The sequence below is a fragment of the Cydia strobilella genome, chromosome 10 (assembly GCF_947568885.1).
Source record: "Cydia strobilella chromosome 10, ilCydStro3.1, whole genome shotgun sequence".
Taxonomy (NCBI): domain Eukaryota; kingdom Metazoa; phylum Arthropoda; class Insecta; order Lepidoptera; family Tortricidae; genus Cydia; species Cydia strobilella.
This window is the reverse complement of record NC_086050.1, coordinates 9564794-9591215: the sequence shown is the minus strand read 5'-3', so window position 1 is coordinate 9591215 and position 26422 is coordinate 9564794. Positions and strand designations below refer to the sequence as shown.

The 26422-nt window shown below is 37.3% G+C and overlaps 1 protein-coding gene across 1 annotated transcript; it reads right to left on the bottom strand.

Moving 5' to 3' along the window:
* Positions 1 to 2798: 2798 nt before the first annotated feature.
* LOC134744978 (glutamate receptor ionotropic, kainate 2-like) lies at positions 2799 to 24620 on the bottom strand. Its single transcript, XM_063678931.1, has 18 exons — positions 24224 to 24620; positions 22612 to 22826; positions 21547 to 21735; positions 20990 to 21347; positions 20564 to 20670; positions 20202 to 20372; positions 19442 to 19636; positions 18461 to 18524; positions 18088 to 18200; positions 16277 to 16435; positions 11690 to 11889; positions 10701 to 10902; positions 10303 to 10388; positions 9489 to 9576; positions 9243 to 9291; positions 7505 to 7620; positions 3421 to 3711; positions 2799 to 3025 (listed from the first exon to the last, which is right to left on the bottom strand). The coding sequence occupies exons 1-18, from the start codon at positions 24300 to 24302 to the stop codon at positions 2849 to 2851; spliced, it is 2859 nt and encodes a 952-aa protein (XP_063535001.1). The 5' UTR covers positions 24303 to 24620; the 3' UTR covers positions 2799 to 2848.
* Positions 24621 to 26422: the final 1802 nt, after the last annotated feature.

The window sequence follows — 26422 nt, the reverse complement described above, 5'->3', positions numbered from 1 at the left end:
TCCATTACAAAGAAAAAAAAAGCACTTAAACTAATAATATACAATATACAAATATATTGAGAGATTGGATAGTTATTATACCAACGAACTAAATTTTTAAAAGTAACAGATAAATATAATATAGCCGGTACGTAAAAACTAGCCAAGTCTAATCCTGAACTTTAATTACATTCGTATTGAACTAGAACTTGGCACCCATATAGATCTTAATTCTTTTGCCGGCGAAGTCAACAACGAGACATCGCATACCTATTCTTAATATTGAACTTGGCTCTCATTTCACATTTATGCTTTTGATGGGATGGGATTTGAGGGGAACGCTTGTCGGGATGTCGCTGTCGACGGATACGTCTGGGAGGACATCATAAAAAAAAATTAACCGGGCAAGTAATTAGCTAAGTAAACATAGGGTTTATTTCGCCAGAATAAATGTTTTTTTTTTCAGATTTCATAGTTTTATTTCATGAGTAACTATGCGGTAACCCCGAAGACAATATTATATATTTCATTACTTTTTTCTAGGTCTCATCATTAATGTTTCAATAAGAAACTAAGTAATCTTACAAGTTTACCTATTTTAATATTGAAAATGTACTTAAGTACATTGAAATATAGTTCTTACCTCTAAAATACTTGTTATGTAAGATTCAGTGCATATGAACTCGTGCATTTTTTTAATGTAGGCGTGAACACCGGTAACGAGGTATCAGCCGTAGGTGAGCCCACAACAATATGTCTGAAGGCAGCTTATCCTGTAAGGGGTGGAGGAGACTGAATATTTAGGAAAGCTTACGAATTTAGTGTTAAACATTTGCCCTTCATTCATGCGTCACGCGTCACTCATAAGCTAATACAATATCTTAAAACTAAAAATGGAAAATTAAAACTTTTTACAAAATAAAGACAACCGATTTCAAAAAGGATAAAACAAGATATTTATTCTTTTAATTTTTTATTAATAGGTTATTTTTAACACATACATAATAATTAGACTTAAAAAACTAAAACCCGTTCTTAACCATGCCGGGCCCAATTGTCCCCATCACACTAGCAGCGTTACCCCGTTGTATGGCGATGGAGACCTGATGGACAAGCCATGACTCAGAAAGGGGGTCATTTTCTTTCTCCCTGAGTCGCTTGCCAAGCTCTCGGAAGAGCTCACGCGCCTTCCGCCCCCAAGACCCGGCTGTCTCGATGGCGACGGGCACGAAGTCGTAGGTGGCTTTCAAGGCAGAGTATTTCAGGCGCTTGCTTTTGCTTTCGACATATGCACGCAAAGTGCTCTTTACGCACTAGTCCGAAAAAGTAGCACCATATGTACTGTAAAATTATTTTTTATTGATCCCGTGGGCTATGGATTGTGAAAAAAAGCGATGTCACGAGTGAGTTATAGCTATAATAATAATTTAGATTTTTTTTACAGACAAACTAAGTAATCGAAACACAATGCAGTAAGCTCAATAGTAGATTGTTAACCAAGTGTTGAAATGGTGCCTTTCACTCGTGTTAAACAATACTTTTCATATCGAATGCGAGGAAACTAAACGAGACAAGGGCCATGATTTTTTTCCTTAGGACCTACTTGCAATCGGAGACTTTACAGTCATGTGTAAAGATAAATAACGCCTAGCAAAAATATTTAGATTGCAATATTTACGAAAACACATATTTTAACAAACTGCAGTAATTTTAAAATTATTTGTTCATACTTATGCCTCTTTGTTAGCCTTTTTTCAATTTTTTGATAATTATAAGAATTAGGAGCGAAAAACAAATTACATACAAAATAGCTATATAATAATTAAACATTCGAAAAAATCAAACGAAGGGACATAGTTGTAGTTGATATTCATCAAATTTCGTCAAAATATTTTAAATGATGTTTATATCCAGAGAGGAAAACTACGTTTGTATGGAATAGAGATTTCGCGCGGTCGTCCACTTTCGAATTAAACGAAGAACATAGAAGGTAAGTGGTTCTTTAGAAACCTTTTGAAGAGCCCCAAACTGTAGACTAACCCCCAACTACTTTGCAAATAGCGGTTCGCGTGCCACGCGAGACGCACGCTCACTTTAGCTGCAATTGACTGCAAGAAGATTCCATAAAATTCTAACTAATTGAACATAGATCCTATTTCCTCGGTTAGACGTCTCCGTTCTATCTCCGGCTAGCCCGACTGCGCAGCGAGTCGCGGTGCGCGAGACGCATGCTAGCTTTAACTGCAAGACGGTTCCCTACAATCCTAACTCTAATTGAACGAAGACCCTATTTCCTCAGTTTGCTCTAGCACATTGCTACCGCAAACGACGGACGCTAGAGCGAACGCATCATACAGTGGTATCTAAAAGATGGCAGGAAGAAAAGCACAAGAAATAGCGGCCAACAGAAGTCGCGCTGGAAAGACGACGTAGTAAAACTGGCAGGCAAAACATGGCAAAGAATAGCTAGAGACCGACACAAATGGCGTGATATGGAGGAGGCCTTTGCCCAAAACTGGGCGTCCAAACAAACCCAACTTATTTACCTAACCTTACTCTAATACTAATAAATTAAATTCTACACTAACAAAAACTAAATAGTAACAATTAAATATGTATATAAATAATACCTACTAATTACGTAAGAAAGAAACTGCATAATGTTTGGAAATAAAGAGCTTTATTATTATGATTATTTGTATCTCTGTTACAAACTCTCGGGTTTTCAAGCCCGATCATTTATAAGGCGGGCGTGGGGATATACATCCAACAATGGCGGTGCGTGTCCCGCGCGAGACACACACTCGCTTGAACTGTAAGAAAATTCCCTACATTCCTGACTAATTGAACGAAGATCCGCTTTCGTCGGCTAGACGTCTCCGTTGTGTCTCCGGCTAGCCCGACTGCGTTGCGAGTCGCGGTGCGCGTGCCGCGCGAGACGCACGCTCGCATTGTGAAGTGACGACCGCCGGCGCCGTGGTGCGTTCGATTGGAACGACATGGAGCGCATGCGTGATTCGTTGTCCTCGCGCTCTTCTTCTACCTCCTGCAAATTAGCCTCTATTTAGCACTTTTTACTTTAAGGTACGCAATTAATTTTAAAAGAAGCATTAATGTAAAACAGCAGAAGCGAAAACTTGGTAAACTTAATAAACTTAGCTCCACGCTCCTTCCAATGATTAGCCCAAAAACCTTAATTTTTAGGTAACAGTGGTGCTACTTCTCCTACAAAAATTTACACTAATCATTGGGAAGCTTGTACTTTTATATTTTATTGATTCCCAAGTGACAAGATTTTGTGTGTACTCGTACAAACAACAGCTTAAAAATGGTTTTTCCAGATTTTCTTTACAAAGGTTTTCCTTTAGCGAGGGCAGCAGCAGCCCTTGCATCAGCTAGTTGTGTCAGGTAAAAGATAGATACAACAAAGCAACATTTTACCTGTTCATGTTCTTCCTGAACCTCTTCAGCACCTTCTGGCTCAGGTGACGGTGGAGGTAAAAGCGGTCCCTGTACTGGCTTCTCAGACAGCTGGAAGTTGAAGACGAAGCGTATTTCGTCTGCAAGACGTTTCCAGTACGATGCATCAGGGTCCCGGTCCTTTTTGCGAGCTGCGAGCATCAGGTCTACTAGGGAGATGATGATGCCGAGCACGCAACCCACTCCTAGTACCGCGAATAGCCCTATAAAGTTCTTTATCTTCAGCTTCTCGCTCTCGAACCCCTCATCTTCCTGTAAGTTGAACGTTAAGGTGTGTTGAATAAAGCATGAACGAAAAAAAATATATTTTGATATATAAAAAATAATAAATTAAATAGAGATCTCTTCCGGACAACTGGACGACTACCGTCTCCAATTTTCCCTCAATTGCTCAAAGGTTAACTGGAAGAGACACCTTAAAGGGATAAGTTCGCCTTTGTACTTATGACGAGTGTTTTTCTCCTGTTTTGTTTTAATTTTCGCGACGCAGTCTATTTAGTTTTCACCTCAGCTACTGGAACAGGGTACTTTGCTACTTAAAAACAGTGAGCAAAATGCGATTTTGTTCACTGAGTGAGACAAAATGACATTCAAGTGACCTTTATATTCGAATGTCATTTCAACGTGCGGGGCCTAATACAAGTTCGAACAACTTGGATCCTATTCCGTCTGTTCCGGTCACGTCATTAGCAAAAAAAAAGAGTCAAAAAAAGATCTTAACGTCATTCAACGGTATATTGATGGTTTATAGACCCCCGAAATAAGTCAGATCGCATCGTTCCAAAACACCTATGAGAATGTATAATATAATCTTTCGCTCGAAGAAATATCTAACTTTGATCTCTTATTGTACAAATAACTAGTCATAGGTACCTATCGGTTCCGAGTTCCGACAGGATGTAAATTAAATGAATCGTTTCAAGATTCGCTTGCCCTTTTCCCATCACTTGTATATATGAATTGATTATGGTTTGGCATTAATAGTTTAGTTATACTAGAATGTAAGTATTTATATTTCCATGTCTTTATTGACAAATCATGTGAAACTTAATTGAGACCTATGTTATAATACCAGCAAGCGGCAAGTATGTGAGGAGGAACCTGCACGAGTTCCCTGTGGCAAAGGTTAATTCCGCAAAAAAAGCCAGGGCTGGCTGTCCCCGTGCATAGGCTTAAAAAAACTGGCAAGTCTCTTGGGGTAATGGGTGCCAAAGTTTATAATAAAATACCTGAGCCAATAAGAACCGTGGACTCAAATTGTGTTTTTGTTCGTAAACTTAAGAATTATTGCATAACGAAGGCTTACTATTCGGTAAATGAGTTCCTGGATGAATGAAATGCGTCCAAATCCCCGTTATTATATCGAACATGTGAATGTAAATGTAATTGTGATCTTAATTCTCGTCTATCTAATGTAATTGTGATATTTGTGATTATTCTATTGTACCTAATTGTAATTTGCTAATTTGGATTATTTTCTTTATTTTTATTGATTTCCTAATACATTGTAATTTTTTAAAATCGTTGACGTTGATGATTAGATTAGATTAGATATATTTATTTCACAACATATGATTACAGTACAAATTACATTAATGTCAATTTATAAGAATCTACATTGTGATCGTCAGAAATAAATTTAAATAATAACAAAACAATCCAATATTAATTTCATTAATTATACATTATATGAAAAATGATTAATGAAAATGATGATTATGTGAATTGGAATAATTTATTGAAATGTGAATATTAATTTATGATACTATTGTAATTAATTATTATTATCAATTATTATGTAACTTAATGTTACGGACAGTGTATGATCAATACCAAATAAAAATCTATCTATCTACCTTTGTACTGACTATGTTTTAAGCAAAATAAATTCTAATTTCTGATTTATTTACAACGGGTTTAGGACAGAACTAGTGGCGTAAAACTTAAGAGTAGGCAAGTTGGAGCCATCTGTCATGCAGCTGGCCGTAGTGGCAGGGAGATGGGATAGTGCATTATTAATTAGGCACTGGATCTTCCAACATCGTAGTTTAGGGATCGGGTACCGGTACTTTTTGTATGGGAACTAAAACGGTATTTTTTCGTTCTTTGTTAATTATTTCATTTCCAATTGGGCAATCTAATAATACGAAGTCGTTACCTAAAAACACAACTGAGTCCTACATTTCGAGTATAAAATAATTCGAAATATATGGTTATTTCGAAGTTTTTGCAAAAAAAAGGTTCCGTACCCTGCTAACATACTAATTTAAGTCTATTTGTAACTAACAAAATATGAATTGAATCGTCCGAAATATATTTTTTTTTTAGTTCCGGCTCTGCCTTCCGTCTGCTTTTTAAGAATAAGAATAAGAAGAATTAGAGGAAGGATTTTTGAAGGGTTCCGAAGTCAACTAGAAACCCATTTAGTTTCGCCATGTCCATCTGTCTGTCTGTCTATCCGAGGCTTTGCTCTGTTGTTAGTGCCAAAGAGCTGAAATTTGGTATGGAACATGATCAGTTAAGCCGTTTTTGAGTTATTGCAAAAGTCTTCCCTTCATAGTAAAAAGACGTACAAAGCGCTGTGAAGGTAACTACTCCTTTTTGTTCGTTATGTAAGTTATGCACGTGATACTTGCTAAAGCACCCGTTCAAGATCTATCGTGATGGACGCGTAACTACGGAACCCTACACTGAGCATGGCCTGACATGCTTTTGTGTGGTTTTTCTTTAAAGGTTGTTTGCAAAGGGACCGTAAAATGTGTCTACTTTGCTTCCCAATGGGTAAATGTGCACCAACAGTTTTTTATATACGAAATTACAACCTCATTTATTATGTGTTACTAAATTTAAATCGACTATAGGTATACAGGGTGAAATTTTAACCATCAGCCATACTCTGCCTAGTGACTTTATAGGCCATACTGAACAACTTTTATTATGGGAACAATGCCGAAATCGGGAAAAAAATAAGGCTGTCCCATAGAAATCAGAGGCATCACATCAGCCGGAATGTTTGAAACATAGGTGGTTAAAATATCATCCTGTAGATCAATATTATACCTACTTACCACAATATGAAAAAAATGAAAAAATGAAAAATATATTTATTTTGCACACAAAGATGGGAATTTGCAGATTGAGTATACATGAGGTCCAGGTTGCGCGCATACAGCGGTACATTTAAAACAGTATGAACAGGGGTCCCCAAACTAGGCATAGCCTGTATCTTGGGCGACCAGTTAGTGAATTAAAAACTAGATTGAAAAAAAAAAAAAAGTATGTCTAAAGATGAAGATAGGTGCTAGTGCTAATAACCTTAGCTACTAGGGATTTACGTTGGTCAGTCTGTCAGTCAAGTCTCTTACGGCTAAGTGTCTATACCTATAGGTTAAATGTCTAATTATGTAACATAGAGTACCACTACATATGGACAGAAATTGAGGCTTATGGCCGCGATATTTAAAGCATTATACAATTATACAATTTAGAGCATTATACAATGTTTCCTTTCTCCATACAAGTAATACTAGTACATAATACTTAATTTTAAAATTTGAATAAAATTTCAAATTTTGGAGCAAGGTAGGCACATTTCACGGTTTTAAATTTCTTAAGAGCAGGGAAACCGACGGAAATCGAGTTTTATGAACCCATAGCCACCTCAGGTCAGGCTGAGAATCTGATAATGTTGGGTCTGTATCCTGGTAAGGGTATTTGTTTATGCGATAGACACAAACATATACAATTACCGTAAAACAGGGTGGCATTTCAACAGGGGCGACTTTGAAATTTCAGCTTATAAGCTATAATGTTTTTATGCGGGGTTTCTTTCAGTAGATGGCCATCAATAGATGTTTAGTAATCTAACTAGTTACATAAAAGTTTCAGTAAATAATGAATAATGGTAGTTTTGTGGCCGTTCAAAGGAACCCTAAATTTTCCTAAAGATATTTTCGATTCCGTTTTACCGGTATAAGCAAGCTTCTTTCTCTTACTATATGACATAGTATGATATTAAAAATCAGTAAGTAGATTAGGAACCTACATTACATGCGCCTCCTCCATGCATTTCTTTCCACCATTTATGCTTCATGGCGCGCAGTTCACCTGACTCTTGAAGTTTTAGCAGCGCCAGATTAAGGGCTTGTCGGTACGGAGAGTCTGGAAATACGTAAGAATGCGCTTTTTAAAAATAGAATATGTAATATTTTGAGACAAAAATAACGTTATTGTCGGTAGTTTATGAGGGCGATTACTTTAATAAACAGTAACTTTTTTCTTGAATTATGTGCTTTTAATTATTACAACTCACTATTGCAAGTTATGTGTGTAGGTAGGTAGTAAAAATGTGAAAATGCACAAAGAGAAGTAAGATGTATTCGGATACTTCAGAATCACTTTCAATTGCCAGTTAATTTCGAAAACGGAGTGATATTGAAATTGAAAATATTTATTTCAGGCACAGAACAGAACCCATATAGTGTTAGTACAAAAATTATAATATGCTACCTATATCTATGTTAGTGTGTACACTATGTAGTAAAACAATAAATACCTGAAAACTAATTATAACTAATTATTTCGATGATATAAAAGAATTACGGTACATAATTTTTTTTGGAATTACTGTAATATGTGCCTACTTTCCTCCCCTGGTAATAACGCTTCAACCGTTTTTAGGGTTCCGTACCCAAAGGGTAAAAACGGGACCCTATTACTAAGACTCCGCGGTCCGTCTGTCCGTCTGTCTGTCTGTCACCAGGCTCATGTACCGTGATAGCCAGACAGTTGAAATTTTCACAGATGATGTATTTCTGTTGCCGCTATAACAACAAATACTAAAAAGTACGGAACCCTCGATGCGCGAGTCCGATTCGCACTTGGCCGGTTTTTATATCACAACACAACCTCATTAAAGTGTCACGACATGGTATTAGAATTATTACATGAAATCGTAATTTTGATATTTTGGACGTATAAAAAATCGGGATTATGAAAATCGTGGTTATAAAAATCGGAAAAACATATTTCGGAATATTTGGGTGTTTCTGTTATTGCCACATAGAATTCAAATAAACATTCATAACCACATAGAATTCAAATAAACATTGAGAACAACTAACCTGCCAGTAATATAAATCTATACACAATCAACAGTCTAATTTTCTAATTTAAAGCGGCATAAGTATATACAGTGTGTAAATCCCATACGGGCAATAAAGTAAACCAGATATAGAATTTATCCGTGTAATCATTATTAATTAAGAAGTTTTTTCAATAACACTTAATTATGTATTTAATAAGTGTAATTATTTTTTGAAAATTTACTGAGCAGCAGTGTACTGCAAACATTACAAGACATAACATGACATTACGAGATATACGAGCTTTTTATAGTAATTGTCAACAAGCGTTGACTTTAAAAAGCTCGTATCTCGTAACTAGTGTGTTGCTTTACATTGCGGGCTGAATTATTTTGTATGAAAAAATTTTCATTGTATTTCTAAGCAAAATTTATCTCAATATACTTTTTAGGTCCTATACTAACCATGCACCGTTTAAATATTCGCCCGTATTGGATTTACACACTGTATACCTACAACAATATAATAATTTAAAAAATATTTTAAATTTCAAATTCAGGAGTACTTTTCAAAGAGCACATTTTACGGTACCTGACAATCGGACGTGATTCGGTATTTGCCATTTTCATGTTATATTGAACTAGCAACACTTTGCTTGAAACAACAAATGCCTACTTAAAATGAAAGAAGTCCCCTTACCTTTCTTCATTGCAATGCCGTATCCTTTGCTGTCTAATAAGCCACCAATCTGCATATTAAAAAAATATTCAAATTTATATTAAGTTCTTTAAATTGGCACTCGTGACTTGTTCTAATAAATTTTAAGTTTTGTTTTTTTAGACAAAATAGAAAATAACATTAGTGACAAAAATAGTAGGCTAAGAATCAAATTGTATTGAATACTTCAACTTTAACTCTAAATAATTATGGCGAAACTATAATTACCTGTGTGATATTGCAATCTCTTTCAACGTAATATTCTATAGAAGTGGACTCCATAAAAAACGCAAATAGATTTTTTTCGTCCTTCGCCCTGTATAGACAAGGGAAAAAAGTTAGTAGGCATACTGTTTTAAAACCATATCGGATTTCGGAACGCATCTTTAAAGTTATTAAGTTTGAGAACCAACTTGGGACTATTCAATACATTCAAACAAAAAAATAATTTTCCAGATCGGTTCAGTAATGATGGACTTCTGAGGTAACATATAAACATACAAAAAAACATACGGTTGAACGTCCTCCTTTTTTGAAGTCGGTTAAAAATGTCCTGAATTAACACCAATAAAAAATATTATTACTTCGTGAAAAACGCCTTTTTGATGGCAATGCTGCCACTGGTGCTGCGATGGGGCCTAGTCTAAATATTGATACCCTGGTTCTCAATAATTTGACTAATTGCGAAGAAAATTTTATTGTAATTAACACCATAGTGCACAAAATAAAGTTTCATTACAACCAAATGGGGCATTTTCTATGATAAGTGACCTTATTGTCGATGGCGCTTACGCCGCACAGCGTCGCGCGGCATTGTATTTATATCGGAGCATCGTTTATAATGGCGTAAGCGCCATCGACAATAAGGTCCCTTTTTATAGAAAATACCACAATTATCTCCGTAATTGGTACGACTGTGGACTAGGGTATCGATATCCTTTGACCGTTTTCAAAAAGTGCAAAAACCAAAAACTAGGTTTTCCGAAAAAAGTACCAATTCCTTTTAAGTGATAGTTTTAAGGCAACTAATATTGATACGTACCTTTCCATACCTTTATCATTATCATCGGGCATTTTCCACTTCTCCATATTTTCGAACATTTTCTTATACATTGGGTTTTGGGAATTCTGAAATGGATTGAGAAAATGATAAAAATATAAGTAGGTTAATTAAAAAGCGAAGTTAAATGGGACACTACAACACGAGCGGTGTTTTGATTTTGTTATGATACGACCATGGTACGATCTTCAGATTAAATCAACAAATCAATTCAATGTATCACATGAATATCAAAAATTTAACAAATTTTAAAATTAGAATACCGCTTAATATCGGAACATTTAATCTTAAAAACTATGAAATCGGCTATATATCTAAGAAGAGATCGGTAGGAATTAGGATCGCTTACAATAACACAACACCAATATACTTGTATTTACATTAAAGAACTTGTAAGTAGCACCATCCTTCTTGGCGCCGTAGGTGATGCCTTTGTCGTTGTTAGCCAGTTCATTAATGTTAGTGAAGTCCTCGTTGTTGCTCTTCCTGGCGAGCAGGGTCGCGAGGTTTGCCGTGTAGGAGCTGGTGATGACCAAGGCAAACAGCCACCATGCGCTGGCCACGGCGCGCGATCCGTACGCCCTGTTACAATCACAATTTCGACCTTAGTTTTGACTAAAAGATCGTGCTAAAAGTCTAGAAAAATCCGAATCTTGAGTAGCACAAACGAGGCCAGAGAGCCTACTGGCGATCATCAAAAATGTAAAATTGAGGCCCAAAATTTTAAATTTCCCATGTTCGCGGTTTGCACTGAGGATAAAGATTCGACCAGGGCATTACCCTACTAATACATTTGTAGTACAGTCAGCAGCAGAATTTACTAAAAGGGCGTTAGTATTGAGTAATAATTTTGACTTCTATACCTGCTCCTTCTGTAAGTTGCTGACTGCACAGCGAAAATACACTTGTAAAACCAGTAAACTCATTTGCACCTGTTTAAGACGGAGTATGCACACTTCTAAAATAATCAACGTGTCCAGGAGAATGATAAAAAATTGAACAGTGTGGTCTTGATTATAATTTCAGACTGAAACGTCGTGTAAAGTGTTCCGAATTCGGGTAAATTCACATTTTGAAAGAACATTTCAAAAAATTAACAACTTTATGGTTTGGTTTAAGTTATTTATGGTTTTACAAGTAGAATTAAAGTTCATGTTATTGACAAAGCATTAAAGTCATTCTCAAAAAATATGTCTGCTGTCTAATTGCTGGGAATTAAACGCGATCGCAAGCATATTCTCAGAGAATGATCTTAAACTACTCTAAAACGAAATAATAGAACTTTTGGCCAATTCTTTTGAGCTCATGAATGTGGTTAAAAACCTTTTCCTTCCGGGTACCATGCATAAATAAATAATTATGATCTTACGTTGGAGCAATTTCTGATCCCTGCAGCAATACGGCGCCCAAGTTGAACCATAGAGCGTTGGCGAGTGTAAATTGGTTTTCCAGTGCCTGTGGTTCCTCGACGCAAGGGTATGGATTTTGCCACTCATCGGGACATAACCTTCCCACCACGAACAACACTAACGAGGTACCAACGTATGCCACGCCGAGACAGAACCACACCTACAACAATTTTGTTATACATAGGTGAAAACGAAAAGAAAAAGAAAAGAAACCATAGAGGAGGAGAATGATATATACCTAATCTCCTTCTGCCTTCTACATGGTGTCTATGTCTATTGAAATTGAAATTTTGAAATAGAAAATCTTTATTTCAGGTCTGTCGGCCCATATTATGTTAGTTTACAGTTCTTAAAAATATATTAGTAAACACACATAAATTGTAAAATAAATTAATTAAAATTTAAATTATAAATAAAATAACTTCAATTCCATAAAATTTGATTAAAAATTACACATCCATTAAATTCCATTACTTTACATGGAAAAGTAAATTAAATAAGTAAGTTAATTAAACTTAGTTCACTACTACAACCTGTGCAACTAGGTTTCGGGTCTAAGAGCGGCTGCGAAGCCGCTGTCCACGCCGTCCGGACTTACATCGAGCACCAGGCAGGGGAGGTTCTGCTGAAGGTGGATGTCTCTAACGCTTTCAACTCAGTGGATAGGGTCGCCTTGTTGACACAAATAAAAGATAAAATTCCTATTACCTACAATTTTCTTTGGCAATGTTACAGTACTCCGTCTAAATTATTATTCCAATCCAACGTTTTGGCTTCTTCTGTTGGTTGTCAACAAGGCGACCCTCTCGGTCCAGCAATTTTTAGCCTTGCCATTCATCCCATAATCAAAGAACTAAATTCAAAATTAAATGTATGGTACCTAGATGACGGTACCCTAGGTGGTGAAGCGACTTCAGTTCTCAGTGACCTAGAAAAGTTAATAACAGACCTTAAATCAATCGGCCTTTCTCTTAACTTTTCCAAATGTGAACTGTTTATTACAGAGTCTTGCGCAAATGAAGAACGCGCAATAGAGCAGTTTAAGCAGTTAGCTCCAGGAATTAAAATTATTACAAAAGAGTCGCTTCACCTCCTCGGGTGTCCCATTTTGGACCAATCTTTTGAAAATTTCATAAATACCAAAATTCTAAATTTCAAAGCATCTTCACATCGTTTGCTAAAAATTAACATACATTCGGCGTATTGCATCATTAAGCATTGTCTTTTTGTGCCAAAATTTACATACATTCTTCGCGGATCACACTTTTGGAAACACCCTACTTTGATTTCAAATTTGGACGATTTAGTTTTGGAAACGCTCACATCCATTTTTAACATATCTTTTGGTGAAAGAACATGGTCCCAGGCTAGCCTACCCATTAGGTTAGGCGGCCTGGGCATCCGCAAAATTTCTAGCGTGGCGCTACCCGCATTCTTGGCTTCGGTACACGGCGCTCAAAGCCTCATTGGGAAAATTTTAGCCCCATCCGTTGGGGTCCTGGAGGCTGCGCACTCTACTGAAGCCAAGAATGTATGGTCTGTAACATGCCCCAACACGGACCCGCCTGCCAACCCGTGTTCACAGAGACAGTGGGATGAGCCGCTGTGTCGTCTAACAAAGACGGCGCTCTTAAACACGGCATTAAACGCAACAGATCGGGCTCGTCTCATTGCCACCGCGGAATGGGAGTCGGGTCTGTGGTTGCAGGCACTCCCCGCCACAATCATAGGCACTTTGCTGGACAATACCACCTTCCGTCTAGCCATATCTTTAAGAATAGGGGCACCAACCAATGTACCTCACCGTTGCCAATGTGGAGTCACGGTGGATGGTCTCGGTCACCATGGCCTCTCATGCAGTCGAAGTGCTGGGAGAATCCCTCGGCATGCCAGCATCAACGATGTCATCCGAAGGGCCCTTGTTAGTGCCAAGGTGCCGGCAGTCCTCGAGCCCAATGGTCTGACCAGGGACGACGGCAAGAGGCCCGACGGAATGACTTTGGTGCCTTGGAGTATGGGTCGGCCCCTTGTCTGGGATGCTACTTGTGTAGACACCCTGGCGCCGTCCCACATTCCGGGCACCAAATTTGATGCTGGTGCGGCTGCATCTTCAGCCGAAAACCTCAAACGTCGCAAGTATGCTGCCCTTGGCAGTAGCTACTTGTTTGCGGCGTTTGGGGTTGAAACCCTGGGGCCGTGGGGGCCAAGTGCGCGCCGACTCCACAAGGAGATATCGGCGCGTCTTATTGAGGCTTCCGGTGACCAGAGGGCTGGTCACTATTTCGCGCAGCGCATCAGCATAGCTATACAGCGCGGAAATGCGGCCAGCCTTTTGGGCACCCTACCACACGACCGAGACCTAGGTAAGATTTTTTATTTGTAAGTTTTTTAGTTTAGGTCATTATGTTTTTAGCTCACTTTATTGTTTTAATAGAAAATAAATCCATCTTTACATTTAAAATTTACATTTATGATATTGACATACGGTTAAAAACCTAATGTCTATATATCTGTCTAATTAATCTTATGCATACTTCTAGGTCTTCTAGTAATAATTAAAGCCAATTTCCTTTGGTATTTCATTTCTATCTATTATAGGAATATAGGATAGGGTCCCTCGAACTGTAAGTCTTCGTTTTCTCACTTTTAGCGTGTTTTTTAATTTATTATCGTATTCACAACTACATTTACTTAAAAACAAGCTGAATTCGAGATACATATACGGCGTCAAACTTTAAATGATTAAAGAACCGATAACCGTTTACTCTATACAGAGAAAATTGTACAAATTAGAAATTACTAAAATTTGAGATGCAAACAAACTAAATTTAATTGTTTTTAATTTACTTCCGATAGCTTGTAAATCTGTGTAGTTTTAGAATTTTTATTAGTTAACCTAACATTAAGTAAAATTGTCAACCGGTTATAACACCCTTTGTTACAATTAACTACCTACTGTTATTGGTCCCCGCGATACAGGCGCGCCTAAGTGCGGGTACCAAAGTTAATCTTTCAGGAATTGTAAACTCTTAGTTAATAAATATTTTTTTTCATTTTCATTTCATATAATTGTATCTGTTGTACTGATGACGGAGGAATGTAAACTCAGAACCTATCAAAAATCAATGGTTTTCGTATAGAACCTCTAATAGGTAGGTATTAACTGTCTACTTTTTAGGGTTCCGAAGCCAAATGGCAAAAAACGGAATTGTCTGTCTGTCCGTCCGTATGTCACAGCCACTTTTTTCCGAAACTATAAGAGCTATACTGTTGAAACTTGGTACCTAAGTAGATGTATTCTGTGAACCGCATTAAGATTTTCACACAAAATTAGAAAAAAAAAACAATAAATTTTGGGGGTTCCCCATACTTAGAACTGAAACTCAAAAAAAATTATTTCATCAAACCCATACGTGTGGTGTATCTGTGGATAGGTCTTCAAAAATGATATTGAGGTTTCTAATACCATTTTTTCTACACTGAATTGTTTGCGCGAGAGACACTTCCAAAGTGGTAAACTGTGTGTTCCCCCCCCCCCCCCCTGTAACTTCTAAAATAAGAGAATGATAAAACAAAAAAAAAATGATGTACATTACCATGCAAACTTCCACCGAAAATTAGTTTGAACGAGATCTAGTAAGTAGTTTTTTTTATACGTCATAAATCGTAAACCGCAAATTACCTTTCACTTACGTTTCACATAAAAAATACATTGTTTAAATTGTGTAATGTACGGAACCCTCGGTGCGCGAGTCCGACTCGCACTTGGCCGGTTTTTGTGATTCTGACGCTTGCAAGTGAATCATATCTTGTTTATTTTGCCTGGTGTGAAAGAGACATTTAGAGTAGCGGACACATATTCATTCTAGCCATAGTAGTCATTCGTATTTAGACCATACTCGTATTACTCGCTAAAAAGGACATTCTTAATCCAACGATTTGGGTTTAGTGTGCGCATAGAGTAACTTATACTAGAGCGGTACTGTCATAGTAAATTTTGTAACCCCAGTAAATTCACTGCCATCTGTCGACACACTTTAAAACTAAAAATGAAGATTTACAAAAATACGATAAAATGTATTTAAATATAGAGATAAATGTTTTTTTTTATTTGCATTAATTATTTTTATGATTTTGACCCATGTTCTTTTACTGATACGCGTTAAAATTGTTAAATAACAAACGAAACCGTCAACGCCATCTATACGACAGTAGCCCAAAACTAGTAGCGCCCTCTGAACGAGAATCAAATTTTCTTAATTTTCGAGGCACGTTTTTTCCTTAGACTGTATCCATCTATTACGGAGTTATATGTATCTTTCTATGTTTGGTGTGCGTTTAGGAGCGTTTACAATGTACTTACATATGTACCTACTGCGTACACACGGAACTGATCTAAAGTAGTAGAAACTCTGCAGTAAAGACTAATCACCACTTACCATATTAGAAAAATCTCGAAGACTATTTTGCATGTAAAGGAATATCTGCAATAAAAGCGTACATCAAATTTTTGATTTTAGTCAGAAACCTTTTGTTCAAGTACTCACTCCTGTGGAAAAGGGCAACATGAAGGCGAAGAGCTTTGGGTCTGGCGCTCTAGGTTTTTTGTAAACTATGCTGATGCCCAAGTTCATGAACGGGGTAGTGAAGTCCACCTGCCGTTCGCGTTCTGCCGTTATGGTCAAATCAGTAATGGCGAAGTCCATCTGTAACGTAAAAATGGACATAACCAAAGAGTTAATAATTGTGAAGGAGATTTAAACGATAAGGAAAAATCGTGCCCGTGGTTGAAAGCCGAGCTAGAATACGCTATAGTATGTTCTTCTTCTTCTTCTTCTTCTTTTAAAATTATGGCTTCAGCCCAGTGGGACTATTTCGCCAGTATCAAGGTATTAAGAGGTTTAAAAACGACAAAAATTGTACGGTTGTACAAGACAGTGTACGGTGATTTGTTAGCTCTTGTAAATCGATAGCTAGACTTTACAAGAAGCACGTGGACTACCGGCCGTTGACTCCAAGATGGTGGTTAAACGCGCTTCAAAATTAATTCTCCATTCACTGCACACTACCACATTAGTTTACTGTATAATAAGCTATCGAAACTTTAAACAATATTAATGAGCAAAAAACAAAGTAATTAACCACGATGCTAACTATCAAGATGGCGCTCGAACCGGAAGTCTATAGTATGTTAATTTGTGGTAAATTAATTGACAAACGTCAAATTTTGAAAGCCAGAACTACTCTATAATGTACGATTGTACGAAACCGGACAGTGACATCGACATCTACTTCAGGTGTCAAATGTTGCACGATGAATGCACGAATTGGTGTTTGACTTTACACCTCTTCTCTTTCCAGCTCTTTAACATAATTGAAGTAATGTCCCAAAAGTCTGAGTCATGGAGACTTTATAAAGGAGCAAAATCTCTCTGTATGAAAAGTGTCCATAAAAAAACAGCCTAATTACTACGCCACCATACACCGAAATAATACCAAAAACAACCTACGTAATTTGGTCGGGTTATTTGTTGCCTTCTATGGTACATGTCATACTCATGTCCCAGAGCCTACCTAGCGCCACCTATTTACAGCTGAAATCTGGTCGCTTTTGCAATAGTTCTGCCATAAAAGATTGTCGTCCTTTCTATACCGTCCATAGCCTGAGTTTCATCAAAGATAATTTAGTATAGAGGCGTACTGGCAAAGTAAATTTTGTAGTCCCAGTAAATTTACTGCCATCTTTCAGGATTAAAACTTTAAAACGCCGTTTGACTTCGATCCTTGTTCTTTCACTGATATGTGTTAAAATTGTTAAATATCAAACGGTGTCGCTATCTACACGAGTATAGGCCAAAGGTATGGCGCTATCTGTTCGAGCATAATTTTTTCTTGATTTTCGGAGGCACGTTTTTTTCTTATACTTTATTTATCTTATACGGAGTTATACATATCTTGTATGATAAGACTAAAATGAAACGATGGATAAATGTAAAGTTATTCTTGGTTTACGTTAGGTAAACTTTAAAAGTCATGATATAGCTGGTCCTAGTTGAGTTAATTGAGTCTTGATGGTATGGGAGAGACAGATAGGTACATAAATAACTACTACTTTTAAGTCCTATTTTCAGAGGTTCATAAAGGATGCTTCTTCTTCTCGTGTCGATGGTTTCGTGTTTCATATTAAGTGGGACCAGAAGGGAGCGACGCTTAACGCCCTGTCTGTTGCGTCCCGTAGATCTTGCTCGGAACATGTGTGCGGGTTCGCTGGGCAGGACAGCATGTCTCATCGTTTGAGGAGCCGTGCCACATACGCATAGAGTATCTGAGCTATAAAGGATGCTATGGATTTACTTACATTTGGTTGATTGAGGGCTAACAACATCTTGGTGTAGTTGCTGTCGTGCTCAATGAACGTGTAGTTGAACTTTAGCTGTTCCGCCAGTTTCTCAATTAGTTCTATACAAAACCCTGTACGATAAACATTAAACAGTAAATATCATTTTGAAGCTTGCTTTTGAATGAAATTATTCTCATCACATTTGAACAAGCAACAAGTCACCAAACACACAGTTATGGCTAAAAACAGCAGACTGCAGGAATAAGAGATAACAAACAATGAAACATTAAGACCGTTATTGTATTAAAATACCAACATACATACATAAGTATACAGTTACTGTATACAAATTACACAATCTGAAAGTATACCTACTTTATAATATGTTTACCTTCGTAACGATCATTGTCACTAAGCCTCTCCGTAGAGTCTTTCATCATCACGTACGGTTTTATCTGGAACAATACAGTTGTCAACTTTGACAATATACTCGTACCTATTACAGACGGAAAAAAGTAAGATTAACTCCCCCAATCCCTATTTTAGCACTATAGCATTTGTCATCAGACAAAGGTCACGATGTATGGCCAATCTCGTAACAATCTATCAATAACTTCTTGCGAAATACCTGGGTTAAGTACTCAAAAGTATTAAAATTAAGTCATTCTCAAATACGGAATAGGTCTATTCAGATAGTAAAATTTCTTGTTACCGATGTGTTTTACTGTTTGGTTTGTCTACTATCGGTATATTAAATGATATGGCACCCTTATAAACTGTTCTGTAACATAACATAGCCTGTAAGTTAATACTAACAACTATGGACTGTAACTGTCTGAAAATATATTTTATTTATTTATATATATATTTTTTATTTTATTTTTTATTTATTTATAAAGCCCTTTGCATCTAGCGAGCTCTCTCGTAAGGTTATAACAAAAAGATAGTAGTTACATACTCCGGTCAAACAACTTTATCAGTAGAAAAAGGCGAGAAATTCCAATTTTCTCTGGGACGATAACCCTTCGCGGCTACTTTTTTTAAATTTGCCGCTCTTTTATACAGAAATGGCTTAACATACTATATCTGAGAAGTCGGTAAGGCCATAGAGAAATATAATTATTTCTCTATGTAATATTGTCTTCGGTTACCGCGATAGTTACTCATGAAATAAAACTATGAAAACGGATTATATCGCGTATATTGAATTTATAACACATCCCGACGTTTCGAACTCTTTACAGCGTTCGTGGTCAACGGGTGACTGAGGAAAAATTACAAAGTGCAAAAATGCCCACATACTAAAATAATAAAATAAATATTTCTCTATGGTTAGGCTCACAGGTTTGTTTCGTTACTCAGCAATACGTACAATAGCGATGAGTATATTGAAGGTTTGATTGGTCATGACGCCGGGCGCAAGCGTTGCGACAGTGGTAGCACGACGGTCCCATTTTACTTCGTTAACGTCCCACATCCCGATGAATTCGAGTCGTCCGCCGCGCGTCAGCTCGCCAACCCGCAGCCAACCGGCGTGCCGCTGGCCTGCTAGACCATCCCATTCGGCCTATAGAGCATTGTTATTATTATACATACAGTGGAACCTCGATAACTCGCACCAGACGAACCTCGATAAAGGCGAAATTTATCGAGTATCATTATTACCTCCATTTTTTTACATGACAGTCACCAAACGGGCAGACGAGCCGCCTGATGGGAAGCGGTCATCGTCGCTCATGGGAGCCACATCACAGGAGCCACTTAAGCGTTGCTGACCCTTGAGAACCCTAAATACCCGCTCCATAAATCAAAATATAAAATTTGACGTTTATAACTTCAAAAATTAGACGTATAAAGTATAGACGTATTAGATAGTAGGCTATCTAATATGATTTTTTCATTCGTTTTACTTCTGTTACTTGTAATCTCTTTAAGTCGAACAAAAACTTATAAGAATCTCTCTAACGCGAACGACGCGTCGACAACACGCGAACGCGAAGCGGCGCGGCGCGGAGCGGGGTGAATCAGTAACAGTGTAATACCCTATTATCATAAAACAACTAGCAATTTTCTGTGAATAAATATTTTCAAACGGCTTACTTTAGTAACAAAAATGTTAATTAATTGCTTACCGAACGAAGGTGGTTGATGAGAGTGTCGGCGTAAATATAATAGTTGTAAGGCTGGCAGTCCTCGCTAGAGTCTAATTGTATATCGAAATTTCTCAACCTTTGAGCCGCTTCATAAACTACGTCGTATGTAAGAATAAGCGAGGTCGGTGCTGCGTTTCGTATCTGATCTATCTGAAATATGTGAATAATGAAATAAAGATCTCGTTTATTTAGGACTTTTTAAGCCTAGTCGTTTAATAACAAATATTACTGAAATTGATTCAGAATAGTTACAGTGAACAGAAAAAGTGAACTTTGAATGTTTCCAAAATACGTAATGTTCTGTATTTTGTTTAGGAATATTCTATTCAGAATATGGGTACCTTTTCCATCTCTTCCTCGTTAATCGCATCTTTGAATCTCGATATATATTTCTCATGCCATCTATCCATGATGTCATCTTCTCCGGTGTGATCAAATAACTGCAGTCCTGGAATATATCCGAGACATAGAGTGAATATGTTCATCACTTGACCTTGTTAGCTGTTTTGGGGTTATTTTAAAGCTAGAAGAGAATATTTTGAAGATAATTGTAGGTTTAATTATTACATTTTGTATAAGACATGTAAAAAATTATTTGTCAACGTATTTTTGGACCACCATGTACTTCAATATAATATTAAATATGTAGATGTTAAGATTTCAGTCGTGGTGAAACACATATTTTTGACACATGTACTGTTGGGAAAGGTACAAATTTCTGTGCAGAAGGGGGTCATGTTCTCGACAGTTATCATTATCATACTGACCAGTAATATTAGCATCGCCATGACTGTACGGCTCCAAATCCATCGTATGTAAGTCCAGGGCAAGTAGGATATAGGCATGTCTTTCAGACAACAACCCAACTTTTTGCGCCTGGGCGAGCACTCTGTCGCAACATTTTTCATCACACCACACTATGAATTTAGTATGTTCTGCCTTCTTAAGTATGACCAGTAAGTTCCTAAGACCATCCTGGTCGTCCTCTTCTGGTAGCCGTCGTGCCAGCACCTCGGTTTGTGCGCCCTGGTCGGCTATACCCTGCACCAGCTGGGCCCCCACTGGACCGTCGTGCAGAAGGATCGCGCTGAGCCAACCCTTCGCTTGACAAAGTGTAGCGCACATCTGAAATCCACAGATATTGTTTACAGAAGCTACAGTTTTTAACTCTAGCTAAGGTAGGTATCACATACCCCTAGTTAAAGATTTAAAAAATACCTACCTTTGTTTTTTCATATGGACCAGACATCAAGATTACATTATACTTAGCGGACATTATTATTGGCAATGCAGTGAGTCGAATAAAATAAATGAAAATCGCTACCTTCATCAAAATACTGCTATGCGGATACATATGCACAGCTTCCCACTGTTGTAAGGTCTCCGGTGGTACGGTGAGCGCGGCTGGCGCGACCAGCAGCAGCGCGACGCCGCTGCGCGCCGCGGCTTCAGCCGTCAGCTCGATCTCGTCAGCCTTGCCGTATGCCACGATGGCTGACACGCCGCTGGCTACCTGAAACGTTAAATGACAATCGGATTAGGACTAACCTCGAAATCTCTTCCAAAGTTATGAAATTTGGTATATAAGTTGGTGTTGCAGGCGTTCATAGGCTACGGTAACTGCTTACCATCAGGCGGGCCGTATGCTTGATTGCCACCGACGTGGTATAAAAAAAAAAAAAAAAAAAAAGTTAATTAAAGGTCTCTTTTTCATGTATAAACTATTTGACATTTGGGGACTTCGAGGAATCGCAGCCATCTTGGAAAATGTGTACCATCCTGGAGAAATTTACGTTTTACTCTAAATCTACGTTCTCTGTGAAAATATGGTATAAGTAGAATTCATATTCCTACAAGTTTCCTATTAAGAGAATATGGCCCTGAAAGGGTTTAAGCGCTAAATCTGGATTCAGCAATTATTTTCTATAACAAGATGTATTTTTTCCGCAAAGATATCTAGGACTTGTATAAGTTTGTGTAGAATTTAATAAGCTTTAATGTTGCCTTACACCATATTTTTTTACAGAGAACGTAGATTTAGAGTAAAATGCAAATTTCTCCAGGATACACATTTACACATTTTCCAAGATGGCTGCGATTCCTAGAGGTCCCCAAATGTCAAATAGTGTGTACATGAAAAAGAGACCATTAATTAACATAAATACCAAATTTCATAACTTTGGAAGAGATTTCGAGGTTAGTCCTAATCCGATTGTGCTATATTTAGATACGAACAAGGTCTAAAATAAAAAATATTGATACGCACAAAGCGGCGAAAATATGTTTACACAACCTAGTTGTTTAGACATTCAGTAGAGTATAGACATTTTTAGCCCTTTATCCGTATCAATATTTTAGATATTATCAAAATCAAGAAAATACGATTTACCTGAGCACAGACTTGATCGGGCATGGATGCTGGTTCATTGGGCTCAACAGAAGCCACCGTGACTTCCCACTTAAATTCTTCAGCAGGTTCTTGTTCAGACATAATGTGAGTCTCTTCCTTTTTGTTTTCAGACATGAAATCTTCCAGTTTCGAGAGAGCAGCTTCTGCTGCCGCCGCCAGAAGGTAACCATCCTGTGGTGTAGGAGCTACCACTCCTGCAATAAAATACGAAAAACCACCTTAAAATTCGAATCTTTGAAAGCTAATGTTTTAATGCAGGGGAATTATAAATCTTATAGTTATTTCGTGACCATAACACCCGTCATATTATGACTTTATGACATTGATCCCTGTATACTAGAGTTAGACCAAGAAAAGTGCAATGATTTTGATAGCACACGCAGTGCAGGCGTTATTTTAAACGTCAAGCTTCTATGAAATTATGACGTATAAAGAACGCACTGCGTGTGCTATCAAAATCGCTGCAAACGTTTCTTGGTCTAACTCTAACATTATAATGTAGAAACTGCTGAAAAAGTTTTTACGGGAGACCAGAGTACCTATGGATACTACGTGCATGAGTAATAAGGATGCAGAGTATGGAACATATGTGAACATATCTAATACAACAATATGTGTAATTGTGTAATGTAGATATACGTATATGTATCTTACATATACTGCCTCAATGCGCCATGTCATTGTGAAGTATAAAACTTTCTAACCCAAAGAGAGTTATTAGGAGTACAATCTATATTTTCAATTATTTGCTCGTGTTGGCCCCACCCGGTATACAGTGTGAAAGAAAATTATGGGCCCTGGAGGGAGAATGCCTTAAAACCTTAAGTTAGCTCATTTTTCTTTTATTTTTAAAAAGAAACAAAACTGCATTCAAAGATGTTTTAAAATTCGCATGTCTCGCCCGGGAATCGAACCGACTAAAAAATCCAAAAAATAAACACGCTATTTTATTCTATTAGTCGATACAGTTAATGTTAATGATAACATTTCTCCAAGAAACATTAGGTCTTACACTAGTCTGTCGTAAAAAATATCCATAAAATCTAATATTCAGTAGGTATTACAAGAATATTTTTAGACAAACGAAATTGAAAAAAAAAAAATTAATGTATAGTATACTACAGTATAAAATATTGACACAAAGAAATATGAAATTAGTATGTGCATACTCGATTACCATTTCTTTATAATCGATTAGAGTTAGACCAAGAAAAGTCTGCAACGATGTTGATAGCACACGCAGTGCGTTCTTTATACGTCATAATTTCGCATGCCGAAGCATTACGGGCGACTTTTCATCTTACCCCAATGCACCTTATTTTGAACTGATTACCAATGTTTGTTTACTTAGCGATAAACTGTTTCTTCGACAACATCACAACAAATTAATAGTATGAAAGAATCTAATAGTCATCGTCATCTAAGTCCAACTGGGTCAGGTTTGGACATTAGGTAAGTAAGCCCTCGTGTGAAGCCAGCGAAATTATTGTTTCCCGTGTAGCATAAAAATATGTGATAATGCAATCTTAACGCCTTCCAGGGCCTTGCTTTCAAGCATTATACATGTAGTATACCAACAACAATAACTAACCGATTTTTACCGTCGCTGTATCTCCTCTATGAAACAGCAACAACAGGAACCACACATTCCATACACGAATTATACACATTTTAAAAACTTCACAATCACACACAAAAATAATTCATAATTATCACTTTAGAGACACATTGAGTTTTTTTATCAATTAAACGATTTGAAACAATGAAAAGACTGGTTTTTAGTGTCTTTTCTAGGTAATGTTTGGTAATGAGTTGTGTAAATTTTGTGCTGTTTAATGGAAACATACACACGTCTGCGCCGGCAGAGCACGTGCGCGCGACCCGCTTATGAGCTATTTTGAACCCGACGCATTTGAGGACGTCTACCGACATAACTAGACCGTTAATCATTGACAGAATGTTTGTGAACAAACTGTTTAGTCTGGTTGAGGAACGTCTGGATATCAAGGCTAATCGCCATTGAGATTATCGACACCACTATAGTGTAGTCAAAATCTTAGCTAGCAAAAATATCACATGTAGCGTAGATAAGTAATGGAAAATTGTTACATTCATATACAAAAGCTTGAGGTTTCAAATACATACCTATGTTATGTAGAATCAAGTAAAAGTCTTCTATTTCAAATGTATGCTCAGTACCCTCTATTGGTTTTATGTAACACTTACATGTATCTAAATACAAGTAAACAACTATTACGTAGGTAAGCCAATAGTCGCCTTACAATGTACAAGCTTCATAGCGCCACCTATCGGGGTTTTCTTCACCCATTTACCTATTGAAGAGCGCCATGGGCTTAAAATAAATTCGGCTATGTGACATCGCACAATAAAGATGGTTGAAGCCGTTAGATGGGGTTCGCTTGGTGTTGTGTGAAGTTTTACAAAATGTTTTAATATTATGTGTAAGGGCATGTTCCCTTAAGTGTACCATTTACTTTTCGATAATTTATCAACTTTTGGGTTCTTTATATAACAAAACAAAATTTAGGTGCTGGAGAGCCGGTAATCCGTCGATTCGCAAAACCGGCACACAGTCGCAATCTGCACGCAAATTGTTGGCACATTTGGAATGTACTTTCAGCGACTAGATTCAAGGAGTACCTATATTTTGTTATGTCTGACCATTGGGACCCTGAAATCGCTGTTCCATAGAAAACATCGATAAAATGACTCGCCCAAATGTATGTACCTGGGGGCCTAGCCAAGATGATAATCGTTGATAGAAAACGCCAATCGAAACGTAATTAACGTATGGTAAAGTTAGAGACACACTTATCCCACATACGCAACGTATGCAATGCATTATGAAATCTGAACCCAGTGTATGCTTAGAAACATACTTGTCGTATGCAACGCAACGCATGATAAATATGTCAAACACCAAACATTTATTCAGCAAATTGACCACAGGGGAACTTTTACATGTCAATTTTTACAAGCAATAAAATTAACCAAAAATTACAAAAAACTTGGCTCCCATTTCACATTTATGTTTTTGTTGGGATCAAGTCAACGGCAAACATAAGATCTATGTAAAGTCATACGTATTCAATAATTCGTCGAAGTAACTTCCTCGATCTTAAGTAAGGATGCCTAAGGTCCGTGCATTATTAAACATCAGGTAGTACAGTACGAAGGAGCAGGCCGGAAGTCGTTCCATAACTTATAACTTCCGCTAGTTTCTGAGATGGATACACGAACACACTAGGCGATTTTAGAGTTAACAACAATGGAAAACAGAATAGTTATTCTATCAATGAATTGAAGTCATGAAATGCACGGAAAATAATGCTACATTTGTTTTTACTTTTTCATTAGAAATAATACTGGAAAACAGGAGGTAGTTCAATCGTAGCCATATATAGCCATCCGTGAAATCAAGGATTATCATGGCATGGTAAATATTTTTCATCTGTCCTGTCTGTATGTCTGTCTCTAATCAAATCCTCCAAGCTAAATTTGACCCTGTTTCCGGTTTTTAATCTGACTGAAACGGGCATACGGTGATTTAGCACAATCGGATTAAGTTTCACCTCGAAATCCTTCCAAAGAGATGAAATTTGGTATGTATGTTAATTAAAGGTCTCTTTTTCATGTCCACACTATTTGACATTTGGGGACCTCGAGGAATCGCAGCCATCTTGGAAAATGTGTACCATCCTGGAGAAATTTGCGTTTTACTCTAAATATACGTCATAGTCATAATATGACGGGTGTTAAGGTCACGAAA